This window comes from Papaver somniferum, chromosome 9, assembly GCF_003573695.1.
Source record: "Papaver somniferum cultivar HN1 chromosome 9, ASM357369v1, whole genome shotgun sequence".
Lineage (NCBI taxonomy): Eukaryota > Viridiplantae > Streptophyta > Magnoliopsida > Ranunculales > Papaveraceae > Papaver > Papaver somniferum.
The window spans coordinates 199,541,067-199,555,275 of NC_039366.1; the positions used below are offsets into that span (position 1 = coordinate 199,541,067).

The window sequence follows — 14,209 nt, forward strand, 5'->3', positions numbered from 1 at the left end:
TGGATTCTGTTAGATTCATAGATATATAAGTTATTTTTGACATGCGGTTGATTTTTAATTTATGAATCAGAAGTACATATATGGAATACTAAAAATAATTGCTTTTAATTCTGTTGTGTTCTTAGTTTTACTCAGTTAATTCATATGATATAGCAGTACATATATTAAATATTGAATTGAAACTATTTCGGTTCTGATATATTCATAGTTATGTAACATCTATGTTTCTTTTGGTTGTATATGTTTGTGCTTTTGGCTCTGAAATTGTTGTTAATTTTTGATGCGAGTATAGTTGTACCCATCATGCGGGTTAATTTTTGTTGCGAGTATGTTTGGTATACTGAGAAATCAGAGGCTAGTAATCTCCACACTACTACCCAATGCAGTATATTCGAAACTAGAATAAAACATATATTGTACATAACAACTAAACTTGATTTTTGAGCAGTGCATGACAACTATACTGCATTTTGTATTGAAGTAATTTTTTTTCTTGCTGCATACCCATCTTCACACTACTGAATCAGTGCACATTGCACACTGTGTCAATATTGTTACGTTTAGGTCACATTTACAAGTTCAAGATCTAGTTCTAATCCAAACACTAGGAAACTTTTGGTATACCATTTATGTTCTGCAAATTAACTAGTTTTATTTTCAGTATATCATTTGTGTACTAAGATTCATAGTGTCTAACACACATAGACTCATATATGTAAGCATAAGTATGGTTTTTTAACCGGTACGGCAGTTATGTACTGAAAATTCAGAGTCTTTTTTCCGGTTTCAATTAGTGTAGATTTTTAGTTTATGGGAGTATCTCATATATGTATCGTTATATTTTCTTTAGTAGCTTAATTTTACCTGCTATAATGCCCTGGTGTTGGTTGTTGTCCATGAAACGTCATCGATGCAGCTAAACAAGTTAAACCGGGATTTGGGAAGAGCAATTTAGTTTCTGGGCACTATAGCAGGTTCACTTGTGAAAATTATGGAGGAAGGCCTTGCCTTCTTGAGTGAAAAGTGAATGAAAGTGTTTTCAGTCATTTTTTTCCTTCAGTGCATCCATTATGCACCCACTTTCTCAGTATGTATCAGATGTACTGATTTTTTGGTTGTATGTGAAGTACTTGAAAATCAGTATGTAATAAATCAACACGCCTTGGTTTTTGCTCAAGATTATGTAATTTTTTTATTTATTTCTTTCATTGCACCTGTTGCTAATTTTGAAGTTTTCTTCAATGTACATTCTTTTTTGTAGTACAACCAATATACATTGTATTTGTTTTTGCAGTACAACCAATATATACTGAATTTAAACTTTTTTGTAGTTCAGTGAAATTATACTTTATTAACTGAATTTAAACCAGTACATGTAATATATACTTAAACTAATTAAAGTTGTGCAGCAGATATATACTGAAGTTTATCACATACATACATTGAGTGAGCACTACAGAACGAGCACCATAAAGTTAAAAGAATAAATGTAAATTTATTTGAGTTTTAACTGTGTTTTTTAGTACAACCAATATACAATGTAGTATTTTTTTTAACAGTACAATTAATATACACTGCTAGTATTGAACACCTTTACTTCCATAAGTGTCCAGTACTTGAAGGGAAGTCCGCGAATAATGTTGCTTCATCTATCTTTTGTAATTGTGCATCGCTCAAAGTATATCCACTCAATCTCATGTTGGATACTAGAGTATGTAAAGCTTTGAGTCCCGATCTATACAACTTCGTACCAGGTTTTGGCTTCGAGTCCCTACAAAAATTTAATTAATTTTGTTTCAATACATCATTTATGCACCGCATAATCATCATGTCAGAAAAATAATCATATATGGAAGCATAAATAATGTTACTTAAACACAATGATATATGGAAGCATAAAAACATTCATCAGTATTCGCATTATGTACTGCATACCCAAGATCATTATCTCATAAACCAGCATAACGATTTTAGAGTACAAAAGCACTGTTATACCTCAGTACAACATATATATACTGGTATGCAGTAAAAAGAAGAAAGAAAAAAAACACCTCATGTCAATTTTGATTGTTATTCAACAATTATTGAATTATGTACTTGAAAATCTATGTGCAAGAAACACAAACATACATAAGTATAACCATTGTTACATAATCAGTATTGGCCTTATATACTAAATTCATAGTGCTTAAACCCAATGAAAGCATAAAAAAAAAATTTCATAAGTACTAGAGATATGTACTGGTGGATCATTATCTCATCAACCAAAAAAAATAAACAACATAGTGATTTTTTACCTCGGTATTGTATATATGTACTGGTGGATCTATGTGTCAGAAACTAATAAAAACACGCCGCATATCACTTTTATTGTTATTCAACAGTTTTTGAGTTATGTACTCGCAAATCTATGTGCCAGAAACACAAACTACAAACACAAACACAAACCGCATGTCACTTTCGATGATTTTCATCGGTTTTTGAGTTATGTACCTCTGATTTAAACAGTCAAAAACTAAAAAAAGCCATCTTATACGCAGTGATGTAGCATATTGGTTAAAATAAACTATTTTTTTGCAGTACAACATATATGTACTTCTGATTCATACCTTTTTTGCTACTGATTTAGGTACTCTTTTTTTTGTTTTTTGCTCGCTTATTTGGTTTTTCGTGTTGGTGATTCTTCATAATCATCTTCTTCTTATATGGGAGTACTACTATCTTCGTAGATCTATAAAAAATCTTGATTCAATTTGGCAAATCAAAATCTAGGTTTGGATTTTTTGAGTTTTGGTTTCTCATTGATCAGAATCTAGGTTTATGGTTGGTGATTCCTTTATTGAATCACAAGAGTTTCTCTGAGAACATAGAAGAGAAAGGAAAAACGAAAAGAGACGAAGATAGAAGATAGAAGGTTTTTTGCTAATCAGTGGGTTCGAACTTCGAATTGAGAGAAGAAGTTCACACGTACCACGGAGGGGCAGCCGGGTCTTTTTCCATCTTGTGGACCTAAGAATAATACTAATTTCCGGTTGGACCCAGGAATAAATAACTATATGGGTCTAGGACCAAACAAGAAATTTTCCTTTCATATAAGATAAAAATTATTAAGCAATCCCGACCGCTAAATCGATGAGAAGGTATTAGTTCCTAGTAGGATGTTATCCCCATATAAATTATGATTCAATCTTTCGGGGACTCCGACTCTCTAATAGATTTTTTGTATTTGCTTGTAACATTTCTTTATTTTAATTGTATTTTTTTTCTTCAAATGAAAATTTTGACCCTGTAAAAAAAAAGAAAAAAGATATTAATCCGGAATCCAATAATTTCACAACTGAGGCATATGCGAGCAACTGAGCACTAAAAATAGTACTCTCTCCATTCTTTTTTAATATGCCAGTTTTGTTTTTAGAAAAATTTAAGGAAATTAAGAGAACTAATCATTGAAAGTGGTTCTCATGACACTTGTCAACAAAAGAAGTGAAATGAAATGGTCCCCATGACACTTGTTAGTAAAAGAAGTAAAGTGAAGTGGTCCACATGACACTTGTGATCAAAAGAAATTAAGAGAAAAGTGGTCCAATTTGACTTTCCCAATTAGGAAACTGCCTATTTTTTTGAAATTTTTATTTATAAAAACTGGCCTATTAAAAAGGAACTGCAGGAATAACACGGATCGGGTTTGTGCCAAACACGGTTCTGCCGGTAAACAGAGCCGATCAAAAGATGGTCCCATTTTTGTAAACAAATGACAAGTATAAACACGTCCTTCGAACACAGAGAAAAAAAAGAGTCCCTCTTTCTCCAAATACTAAATTCTCAAAATCTCTTCTGCAAATCGTTTGGATCTCGTTTAATCTGTAAGCTCTTCATCTTCAGTTTTTTTTTTTGTCCTCATATTTGATTCCAATTTCTTTATACTTTCAACTACAAACCATAACCCTAATCCCTAAATTTTCACTCCCTTTGAACCTTTGATGATAATATGGGTTTCTTAATTTCCAGTAGCTTTATTTTAAAACAAAAAATTTAATTGGGTTTTTTGAGTTTGATTTCTGAGGTTATTTTTCAGTCGATGATAGTTTAACAAGACTCAAAATTTAGCAGTATGGGATTGATAAGAGTTTGATGGTAATTTCCTTGATAAAAAAGTGGATCCCTTCCTCACACGGAATTAACCACGGATCTACTCACGGTAGGTTTCGTTTTTTTTTAAATCGGTTATGGTAACAGAGTAGGATTCTAGTTTCTCATAAGTAGTCCAGGATTCTAGTTTCTTGATAGAGAAGAAGTCTCTTTTTATTTGAGATATATGTATATATATATATATATATACATAAATCAAGGTAAGATTGAAGGTTGAAAACCCAAGTTGAAACATGGGAATGCAAACTGACAAGGTTAGGTTTAATGTTGGAGGTAAAATCTTTGAAACAAGCTCAACTACTCTTGCAAGTGCACGCAGAAGTTCCATGTTTGGAGCTATGTTTGATGATGAATGGAACTTCCAACCAAGACAAGTTAATGAAGAGTATTTTATCGATCGAAACCCGGATTGCTTTTCTATTCTTCTCGATCTTCTAAGAACTGGTGAGCTTTATGTTCCTCCTCACATACCTGATAATTTATTTTACAAAGAAGCTCTTTATTATGGTCTTCTAGATCATGTTAGAACGGCAAGGTTTCGCGAATTGAATGTCAACCAATTAAAGCTAACGAGTTCGGTTAGGGGTCAAGCTTCTGGCAATTCTAATGCCATTAGAGCAAGTCCTGATGGCGGTTGTGCTGTGGCTCATAGCAGACTTGTCCGTACATACGATTGGATGCTTGAAGAATATCCACCAATAAATCTCAATTATCAAAAAGTTAACGATATTGGCTGGATCGATTCAGAGAATATTGTGATCAGTGCTTGCGAAAGATCAGGACGACAAGACTCTGGTATTGGTCTTTTCAGTTCGTCAAGGGCTAATCTAAAGCATACATTTCAGCTAAACCATGAAAATCAGGTGAAGAGCTTTACTGCTGGAGCTTTATGTTTCAACTCTGATGGTAAGATATTTGCTGCTTGTAGCGGAACAGGTATTAACGGAATTGGAGTTTGGGATCAAGTTACTGGAGAACAAACGGATTTTTTCCATAAAACACTGAGTGAGCCTCTCGGTAATGCAAACAAGATTCAATGCTTCAATGGAAGTAACTGCTTGTTGCTTTTTGATTTGGCAACATATAAGAAATATATCAGTCTTTTGGATTTTAGAGATAAAAGTATGGTTTGGTATAATACCGCAGTAAACGAGAAGCACCTATGTGGAAATCCTATGAATGTTCAAGTTCTAGATGGAATTGCAATGGAAGAAAGTAACTCTATATGTGTGATTAATCGGGATGAAAATTTGGGTTTTATGGATATAAGAAGTAAAACCGATGGTAGCATTAGATGGACTCCGAATAATAGGATAATACAAGATAGACCTCGGTATCCTAAATTAACATTCCATGGAGGGAAGCTTTTTTCTTGTTCAAAAGACCGTATCTCTGTGTTTTGTGGTCCTGACTGGTTTTTTACATCTAGTCTTGGCGGTGGTGGTGCAATTCGTGACTTCTCAATTGGTGGTGATCGACTTTTCGCTCTTCATAGTGAGGAGAATGTGTTTGATGTGTGGGAGACTCCATCTCCTCCTCCTAATTGGGCTGTGTAATGACATAAAACACTCTGCACTTGGGAGAATCCACGCGGAGGAACCACTCTTTTGCTCTTCCTACATATCAAAAGTTTAATTGGTTTGTATTCAAGGAATAATGTATGCACTATGATCCTTCCTTTATTTATCTTGTTTTTATGGTTGTTAGTCAGCATTCTGTAACTTGGTAAATGCAGATTGTGGGGTCTTCAAATTTTAATTTAATTTCTATATAAATTAATGTCTTTCTTTATTTTCGGGTTCAGTTTCATCTCAAGCATTCTAGCTATCTCCTCTCTTCTCTGAAGAGGAAAAAATCCAAGAAGCCTCCATCTCTTTGCTCAGATCTAGTCCGTTTTGGAGCTTAGAGGAACACTGATACTAGGTGTTCAAATAGATTTGTTTCGTAATGTGTTTCGAGCTTACCAAACCATATTTCACATTACTCGGCTGCACAGTAACCACAAAGGAAGGAATTTCAGATTTAAATGCTTTGGCTACTTGAGACGCTCTATCTTTTTCTGGGTCATGTTCATAGAGCTCCTTTGGGGGTAATATTGTTGCTATGCTGTTTTATAAATCTGCAGTTTACCAACCAAATGATGAGAATTAGATACAAACTAGTACTCTTGTTGCAATGCTGTTTCGTAATCTGTTTAGACTAAGTTCAATTGTGTGAATCAGATGCATCTGCAGTTGGAATGTTATGGTTAGCCATCTCCAAATACTCTCAAAATCTCTTCTGCAAAAAAGTCCCTCTTTCTCCAAATACTAAATTCTCAAAATCTAATTTGCCTCTTATTCAACTTTTTCAATTTCGGTATGAATAAAGATGAAGGAAAGAACAAAATAACCTGTGGGAAAAGGTGGCATGAAAGGGACACAACTAAAATCCTCTTATCAATAATAAGAACCTGGACCATCAATCCATATGACAATGTTTCTACCGCATTTACAGTGAATAAATTTTTTAAGAGAATCCAACGTTATAAATTTATCCCTTACATTTTCTTAGGAAGAACAAGACATCTTAAAAAGAATCTAAAGAAAACCCCACCATTCAACATCTATCTGTGACCTTCAAACACGACAAACAAAGATTGAGAATTAGCAATCAACAGTCTGTTCGACTACTAGGACTGGGTTACGGTCTGAATATAGAATGAAAATCATCTTCAGGAAAGTGGATAGTGAACATCAAACCTGTGCACCTAAAGGTAGGTAGTCGATGAGCTGGGCTTAACATATATAATACCTCTTGAAGGTTTCCAGTTTGAGAATCAAACATTGCATCCTTCCAGATTGCAACTTGTAACCAATTTTCAGCATATCCTGATCTTCACTATTAGAGCACTCGTAAAGACTATAAAAGCATTCACTGTACAAAATTGCATCAGCGCTGTACAAAAGAAAGGAACAAAATGGCAACATAAACTGCAGACAAGAAATGATTCCTACTTACCAAAGATTAAGGAAACCCCAACGCAATGCATACATATAAATATCATGTCCTAATTATAAACCAAAAAACCAGAAGATAACTTGTAAGAGCCTAATCTTCTTCTGCTGTTTTTTCTTTGAAACAAACTAACATATGAACAAGTTAACCCATTCCCAGCTACAGAAGTAGATATCCCTAGCTATATTTACATATATGTATAACCATAACTTTTCTAAATTATTTTTTACTAACCTTCTGACGCACACATATACTAAAGTCGCATCAAAATTCTTCAACCAATAGTTCACTATTTACCATCATATAGGCTTTTCTTGAGAGCAGCATTGTAATTTCCATACTGGATATCTGTAGGTGGGCAAATATAGAAAACATATGAAATGGGTCGTGAAACCATCATCGGCTTTGACATAGGAACTACATCTGAAAATGCACCAAAGCTTGATTCGTCAAAAGGGAATGACTCTTGCAGAAAAAAGAAGGAATCCCTAGCCAATTTTTCGACCTGCAACAAAAATAACAGACATGAACTCATCATTATAGATATAAACTAGGTGGGGACTGCAATACAGAAACTAAAGATATTATCATACACTGTTAACGCGGGTGAAAAAATCCCACACTAAATTGGTTATCTAGTTAACAGCATGAGTTGAATACCAAATCTGAGGTCTAGAATTTTGATGACCTCATTTCAGTTTCAAAGGAATACCAGTACATATCAAGGCTGATTGTTACCTGAAGCTGTGAAAATCGAACATTATTCATTGTAAGCACCACAGGCATGTCATATAGGAAGTCTGCTAAAGTCCTGATAGCAAGATACTCAAAAAACTGCTTTAAGAGAATTCGCTGTTTTTCCACGCTTTCAATATTGGTTTTGTCGAGTTGGAAACTGGCAAACCATAATACGCAGTGTACTTCTTTCCATGGAATACTGTTTTCCCCAGCACCAGAGATGACTGTGCCGTATGGATGACTCAAGCCATGAAGTACTTTCACGCCGCTTAATGAATTATCAGTTGTGGAGTCATCAGGTACACTTGTTGTAGTGATTATCTTAGCTGGGACACCATTATTAGAGAGAGATGAAGAAAAATGCAGATCATTGTCATCCAAAACAAGAATGCATCCATCGGGAGTTGAGGGTAATAACCGCAGGAAAGAAGCTGCATCAGGTTGTTCACTGTCTGGCGTACAGAGATTTGGACTAGTAATAGATGACATGGTTGGATTGACATCGTGAGAAAAGAAACAAGAAGCTCCACAACGACATCCCTGCTCACCAACATCCATCAGTGTCAAAAGAAAGAAATTCGATGTTTATGTTCATTTAGCACTATTATAGTAGACCAATAAGAAGTATCTGTAAAAGGTGTTACATACTCATAAATATAAACTAATACAGAGATAGTATAAACCCAAACATTAAGTTCGAAACAGTAGGAAAAAAAAATGAAGATCTAAGGAAACAAATTGAGCCACAAAGAGGGATATACCTGGAGAGAAAAGAAAAATTTGCAGATAGGTTTTGGGGCCTGAAGGGAATGAGAGAAGGGACACTCGCTGCCCCTGTTGCATAAACCATTTACAAAATATCTACAGAGCGGACGTTCGCCCATATCATGCGACACCATAGCAATTATTGGTTTCTGCTCGTTCTCGGCATGGTTCTGTGTATGCTCAACTCTCATCTGTTTGTTGACAGCAAACATAGAAATGAACAACCAACAAGGACAACTACATAAATGCACAAGAAGCATATAGTACAACAACAAACCTCTTTCAAAACAGTTGCAAACTTCTCCGCAACAAAGTTGGCTTTAAAATCATTGGGAGCGACATATGGCAAAGTGAGGCAGGTTTTTTCCTCAATATCTAGATTCAGATTAATGTTCCCATCCTCTTTCTCACTCCCCAAATCCTCATCTCTATATTGAAGATATCCAAGGGAACATGTGTGCTCAAACTCGTTAGGATTATAGTAAGAGGGAAGTCCATTAGCTTTAACCATAAATTTGGGACGGAAACGATGCATTGAATTTACAATATCATCATCTGCGGGTACACAAAAAACTGAATATTAGAAGATCAAAAACCATTGGTAAGAGTTTGGCATGAGGAACAGTTAAAAGGATCCATACATATTTCTGAAACTTGATGCAGGGATGGCTGCAAAAGATTGTGGAAAGAATACCACTCTTCTTCAAGTTTAGGGAAGAGTATTTCAGTAGTATTTGGTTCATCAAACTTGAGAAGGTGCTTCAGCTGCTCTACACGATGCTTGTCCTTCAAAGACAGATCAGTATAAAGAATCAGAGAAACTACTAGAAATAAATGTTTGCATGTAAGAAACATTAATAACTCGGAACAACAACTTACCTTAAAAGCACGCTGCCAGAACTGATATGCACAAAGGTTATCCATGGATATTATTTCCTTCTTACCAGTTAGCACACTGCTCTCATCATCCCCACCAAAATAGCTGGCTATATTCTCTGCAAACTGAGGATGAAGATAATATATATTAAAGACAATTTATAACTTACACTTTGATCCATGTCCAAGCAGAACTGTCAAAACAAAAAAATAGACATACCAACTGATCCTGTCCAAATGGACGACGAACTGGCAGAGGATTTGTATCCATCAGTATACCCATCAGAATGCTTTCACGAAGCAATCCAATATCTCCAAATTTGAGTATCAGCACAGAAGCATCAAAGGACAATGTCATACTGGCTAGCAGACGGCCATAAAAAGTTGGCTCATATCGCCCCCTATGAGATGCGTTTTTTTCCAGAGCCTTAATGTGAACAAGCAAATTTAGGGCATCTTCTACCACTTCGGGTTCTGGTGGATCAAGGGCCTTCTGCAACAATACTTCAACAAACAAAAAAAATCCAGAACTTAGAACCAAGAATTAGTAGAATTCTACACATAGTTAAACAGCCATCAGTCATGCTAAAGCAAGAGGACCTTTGAAACTGAGAAAGACTGCAAGTACCCCTATGCAGAAGTTGTAAATAATAAAAACATCACCACCGGAAACCCAAAGATGAATAGTACTTGATCCAAACTTAAAATTGTCATCAGTGGTTGTTTTTATGGTTTCACAACAAATCATCACTAACTAAATTAATCTTAGGCTTAAGTTGAAAAGGATTATTACAACTCCAGATTAATGTATGGTCAAGGCTCTTAATCATGTGCTTAAAATTAATCTACCCAAAGTAATGTAGCTTAAGAATCGTGATTATGTCTCAAGTAAGGTGACTAGAAAGCTGAAACTCTCCCAGTCAAATCCCGAGACAAGATGAGAACCTTAAAAGGATATCAGAAGGAGAGTTAAGAAACATATTTCATACCCTTGGGATCATTGATGGCCTTAGAGTCCGCGCAGCAAACAAGAAGCACTTGCTGTCTTAAAGATAATCGCAATATAGATGGATGCTCATGATCCGACAACTGATTGAAAAAAGACCTAGTACCCATTCGATAAATTTTCCCATCACAAGTTCGACCTGTCCTGCCTTTACGCTGCTCAGCCTAGAGTCAATTAAAACAAAAAAGGTTGTTAGGTTCGGTAGCAACCTATCAAACATGGTACAGTACAGCTTCTTCTTACTTGAGACTTGGATACCCATAAAAGTTCAGCGGCATCACTTTTCCTGTTATTATCCCAGAAGACTTGTAAAGCTCGACAAGAATCACAACAAATGCCACTCCAGGAATGGTAACGGATGATTCTGCAATGTTGGTGGCTAAAATAACCTGTAGTGCAGAATCGAACAATTCAAATTCAGAGAAGCCTCAAATTATAAAGATTTGACACATGCATGTGGAATGAATAACTTCATATATGTTCTGATACTGTTTAGGGAGTAGGACACTAGGACTGAGGAGTAGGTGAAACAAACAGAGCAGATGATAAGGAGTAACAAAAGCCTGGGGTGTGTGCAACTCAGGCGATATCGCTTCAGGTATTATGAAGCTAACTTAGGTCTGAGATGTGAACTAAAATCTCAACAAGTTTTGACGGTGACGGAACCAGAATTTATACTGGAGGTTTAATTTTTTTAATATAAAAATACGACTTTTTGTTTCAGAAAATGACTATATATCCAGAAACCATTAAAGTGTGGTTGACATAGGACTAGTAACGCGAGGTAGGTATTGATATCCACCAACAGAAACAAGCAGTACAGTACGAACCTTACGATGTGACTTCCAAATTTTCATGATCTTTAAAGCTTGTTCAGTATCAATGCTGCTATGCAGAATGTGCACTTTGAAAAAAGAACTCAAAGGGCTTAAAAGGAAATACTGCTGCTCCAGTGAATAGTATGTTGGGAGGAAAACCAGAATACTCTTCTCGATATCAGGTTCATTTTCATGAATATGCAACACCAGATCATGAATGAGTTTGTGCACTTCAGGCTTGATGTCAGCATCAGCCGAGTCGGGGGTTGGGCCAGAACAGTATGTACTAGACAAGGACTCTGAGTTTAGCCAAAGAAGTTCAGAAACCTGGTTAACAATAAGATACAATCACCGTCACAGAATTACCAAGAGATTAGGAAGTGTGACATGAATATTTGCTTCAACAAACTAAAACCAAGCTAAAAACTCAATGAACTCAGGCAAATATCCCAATTGAGAAGATTAAAACAATATGAGCTGAACACTTACTGCCATATCTTGACAGGAGTTACAAACATTGTAAAAAATAACGGGGCCGCGCATGTGAAAGCATTTTTAATAGATCAAGAAGGAATAGATTTAATTGCCTGTTCAAGATATAGAACTTTTTTTTTTGGAAAATTGTTTGCTGGCCGGGAGTTGGAATTGCAAAAACTTCAACCCTTTCATCCCTACCAAGGTCCTTGAAGTAATCTCTGTATCTCGCAGTCTCTGCTGTAGCGGGCATCAAAACCAACCTTGCAGGAAGTGAAAACTATTAGACAACAAAATATTACCCCAAGATATTTCATAATAGAGTTAAAAATCTGAAGCAAAATCAAAACCAGGGGTCAAAAACAAAACTACAACTCAACAGATTCAACCAGAGATAAGCAAGTCCAAAGGACACGAATAGCAAAACATTTCATTATCGGAAAAATCAACTTAATTAAAACAGTAGCACGTGCAGGGAAAATAAATAAACAAACAAACAAAAAGAAAACGCCAACCTCAAATCTTTGTCTTTGAGCATAAACTGCTTCACACATGTAAGAACAAGATCGGATTCCACAGATCTTTCATGGACTTCATCAAGAATGATAACCTTATATCTGAGAGCTGTGATTCCCTTGTCCCTCATTTCATCTAGCAAGACACCAGCAGTTTTGAAAACAAGTCTTGACCTGCGTACGTATCACCCAAAAAAGGAAAAATGAATAAACAAATATGAAAAGAGCAGGCCATATTTCTAAGACAGTCACAGATGCAGATAGCGGCAAAGAAGGTGAAACAATTGTCAATATTATCATAAATATGGTATGTCCATTAATTAACGTACCCTGGGGACATGACCTTTTTATGTCCAATATGATATCCGACCTCGCCCCCCACGTCGCATCTACGAGATTTTCCTACCATTCTAGCAACAGCTACAACTGCAAATCTTCTAGGTTGTGTACATAATATGGGTTCCATTCGTTCTTCCAGAAAAAACTGTGGGACTTGAGAGCTCTTGCCTTTAATAACATAAGAGCAGATAAAAAGCCAAAACAAGTCAAAAGATGAATTGAATCTGTCAGAATGCAGGACAAACATAAAACACTGTCCAAATGCACAACAGCACTCAACATGAAGGAAAGTTAAAGAAACAGATCTAAACACATACATGTAAACAAATATACATTTAATGACAATTGAGAAAACAAGAAACATAAACGACAAAAGAAACCGTTAGCACAAACTCAATATCTGGAGGTTTATCTTTATAATTAAAGGGGACATTATACTCACTCACTAAACAGCTCCTCCTACCATAGGTCCATAGCAATAGTTTCAGCATTCTTTAGATTACACTTCAATGCAAGTACGATATCGAAGCTGATTTTCAATCCTACTCTCATAATCATATCCTACTCCACATAAAAACACAATTGCATCGTCTAAACAACTACCTAGGACCCCAACAACAACAACAAAAAATCTTAAACCTTAACTACTTCATAAACCCAAACAATAATCATTAACTCAACAAAATAGAAGTAATGTATGAAAACTTCAACAAGAATCTGCAAAATCACTCTGCGAAACATCAATGCAACAAAACAAAACAAAACAAAAAATCAAAATTTTCCTAGTACAGTATCGAAATCCACAATATCATCCAAAATCGAAATAGTCAAATCCTTCAAAATCATTCATTCATAATACCTTAAATCAACAGCAGAATCACAAAAATGAAGCAAGAAAAGAAAAAACACAAAAAATAGCTAAAACAAACAGAACTATTGCATGAATCATCTACTTCCACATGAATCATACACCAACAGAACAAAAATCAGTCGAATAGAAACCTAGACGAAGACACACACATAGAGAGCGAGTATATAGAAGTTATAAAAAGAAGAAGAAGAAGTACCGCAGCCAGTTTCGCCGACGATGAGTGTAACACGATTTTCTTGAACTTTTTCGATGATTTTTTGTTTTAATCCCATTACCGGAAGGTAATTAAACTTTGCATCAGTTGAGAAAGTTGGTGCTGATGACGATGATCTCGGTGACGTCGCCATTCTTTCTTCTACTCCGTCGTCACTAGCTGTGAACACAGAGAGACTGATGGATTTTAATAAAGTGACACACTTCCAATTTGCAGTTTAAGAAAATGCCACCGTTCTTTTTCAGAGTTTATTTAATGCCACACGTTTGACCTTTTCCATCCAAAAAATTGTTGCCATCAGTTAGTGCATATGTGGCATTTATCCAGCTTAGTAAAAGACATATACACCCTCAAATCTGTCACCAACTCACCAAACCCATTCCTTATTTTGAAAAGTGTAAGTCATTGCCGGTCTGAGTTGGCTGGTTAGATCGGTCAACTCTAACA

At 35.6% G+C, this 14,209-nt stretch overlaps 1 protein-coding gene and 1 pseudogene across 1 annotated transcript; one reads left to right on the forward strand and one right to left on the reverse strand.

Annotated features, from left to right (window-relative positions):
• Window positions 1-3,776: 3,776 nt before the first annotated feature.
• On the forward strand, window positions 3,777-5,940 carry LOC113310455 (BTB/POZ domain-containing protein At2g24240-like). The gene is made up of 2 exons (XM_026559147.1): window positions 3,777-3,863; window positions 4,076-5,940. The coding sequence occupies exon 2, from the start codon at window positions 4,383-4,385 to the stop codon at window positions 5,703-5,705; it is 1,323 nt and encodes a 440-aa protein (XP_026414932.1). The 5' UTR covers window positions 3,777-3,863; window positions 4,076-4,382; the 3' UTR covers window positions 5,706-5,940.
• Window positions 5,941-6,617: 677 nt separating this feature from the next.
• Window positions 6,618-13,918, reverse strand: LOC113310454 (annotated as a pseudogene).
• Between the last annotated feature and the right edge of the window lie 291 nt (window positions 13,919-14,209).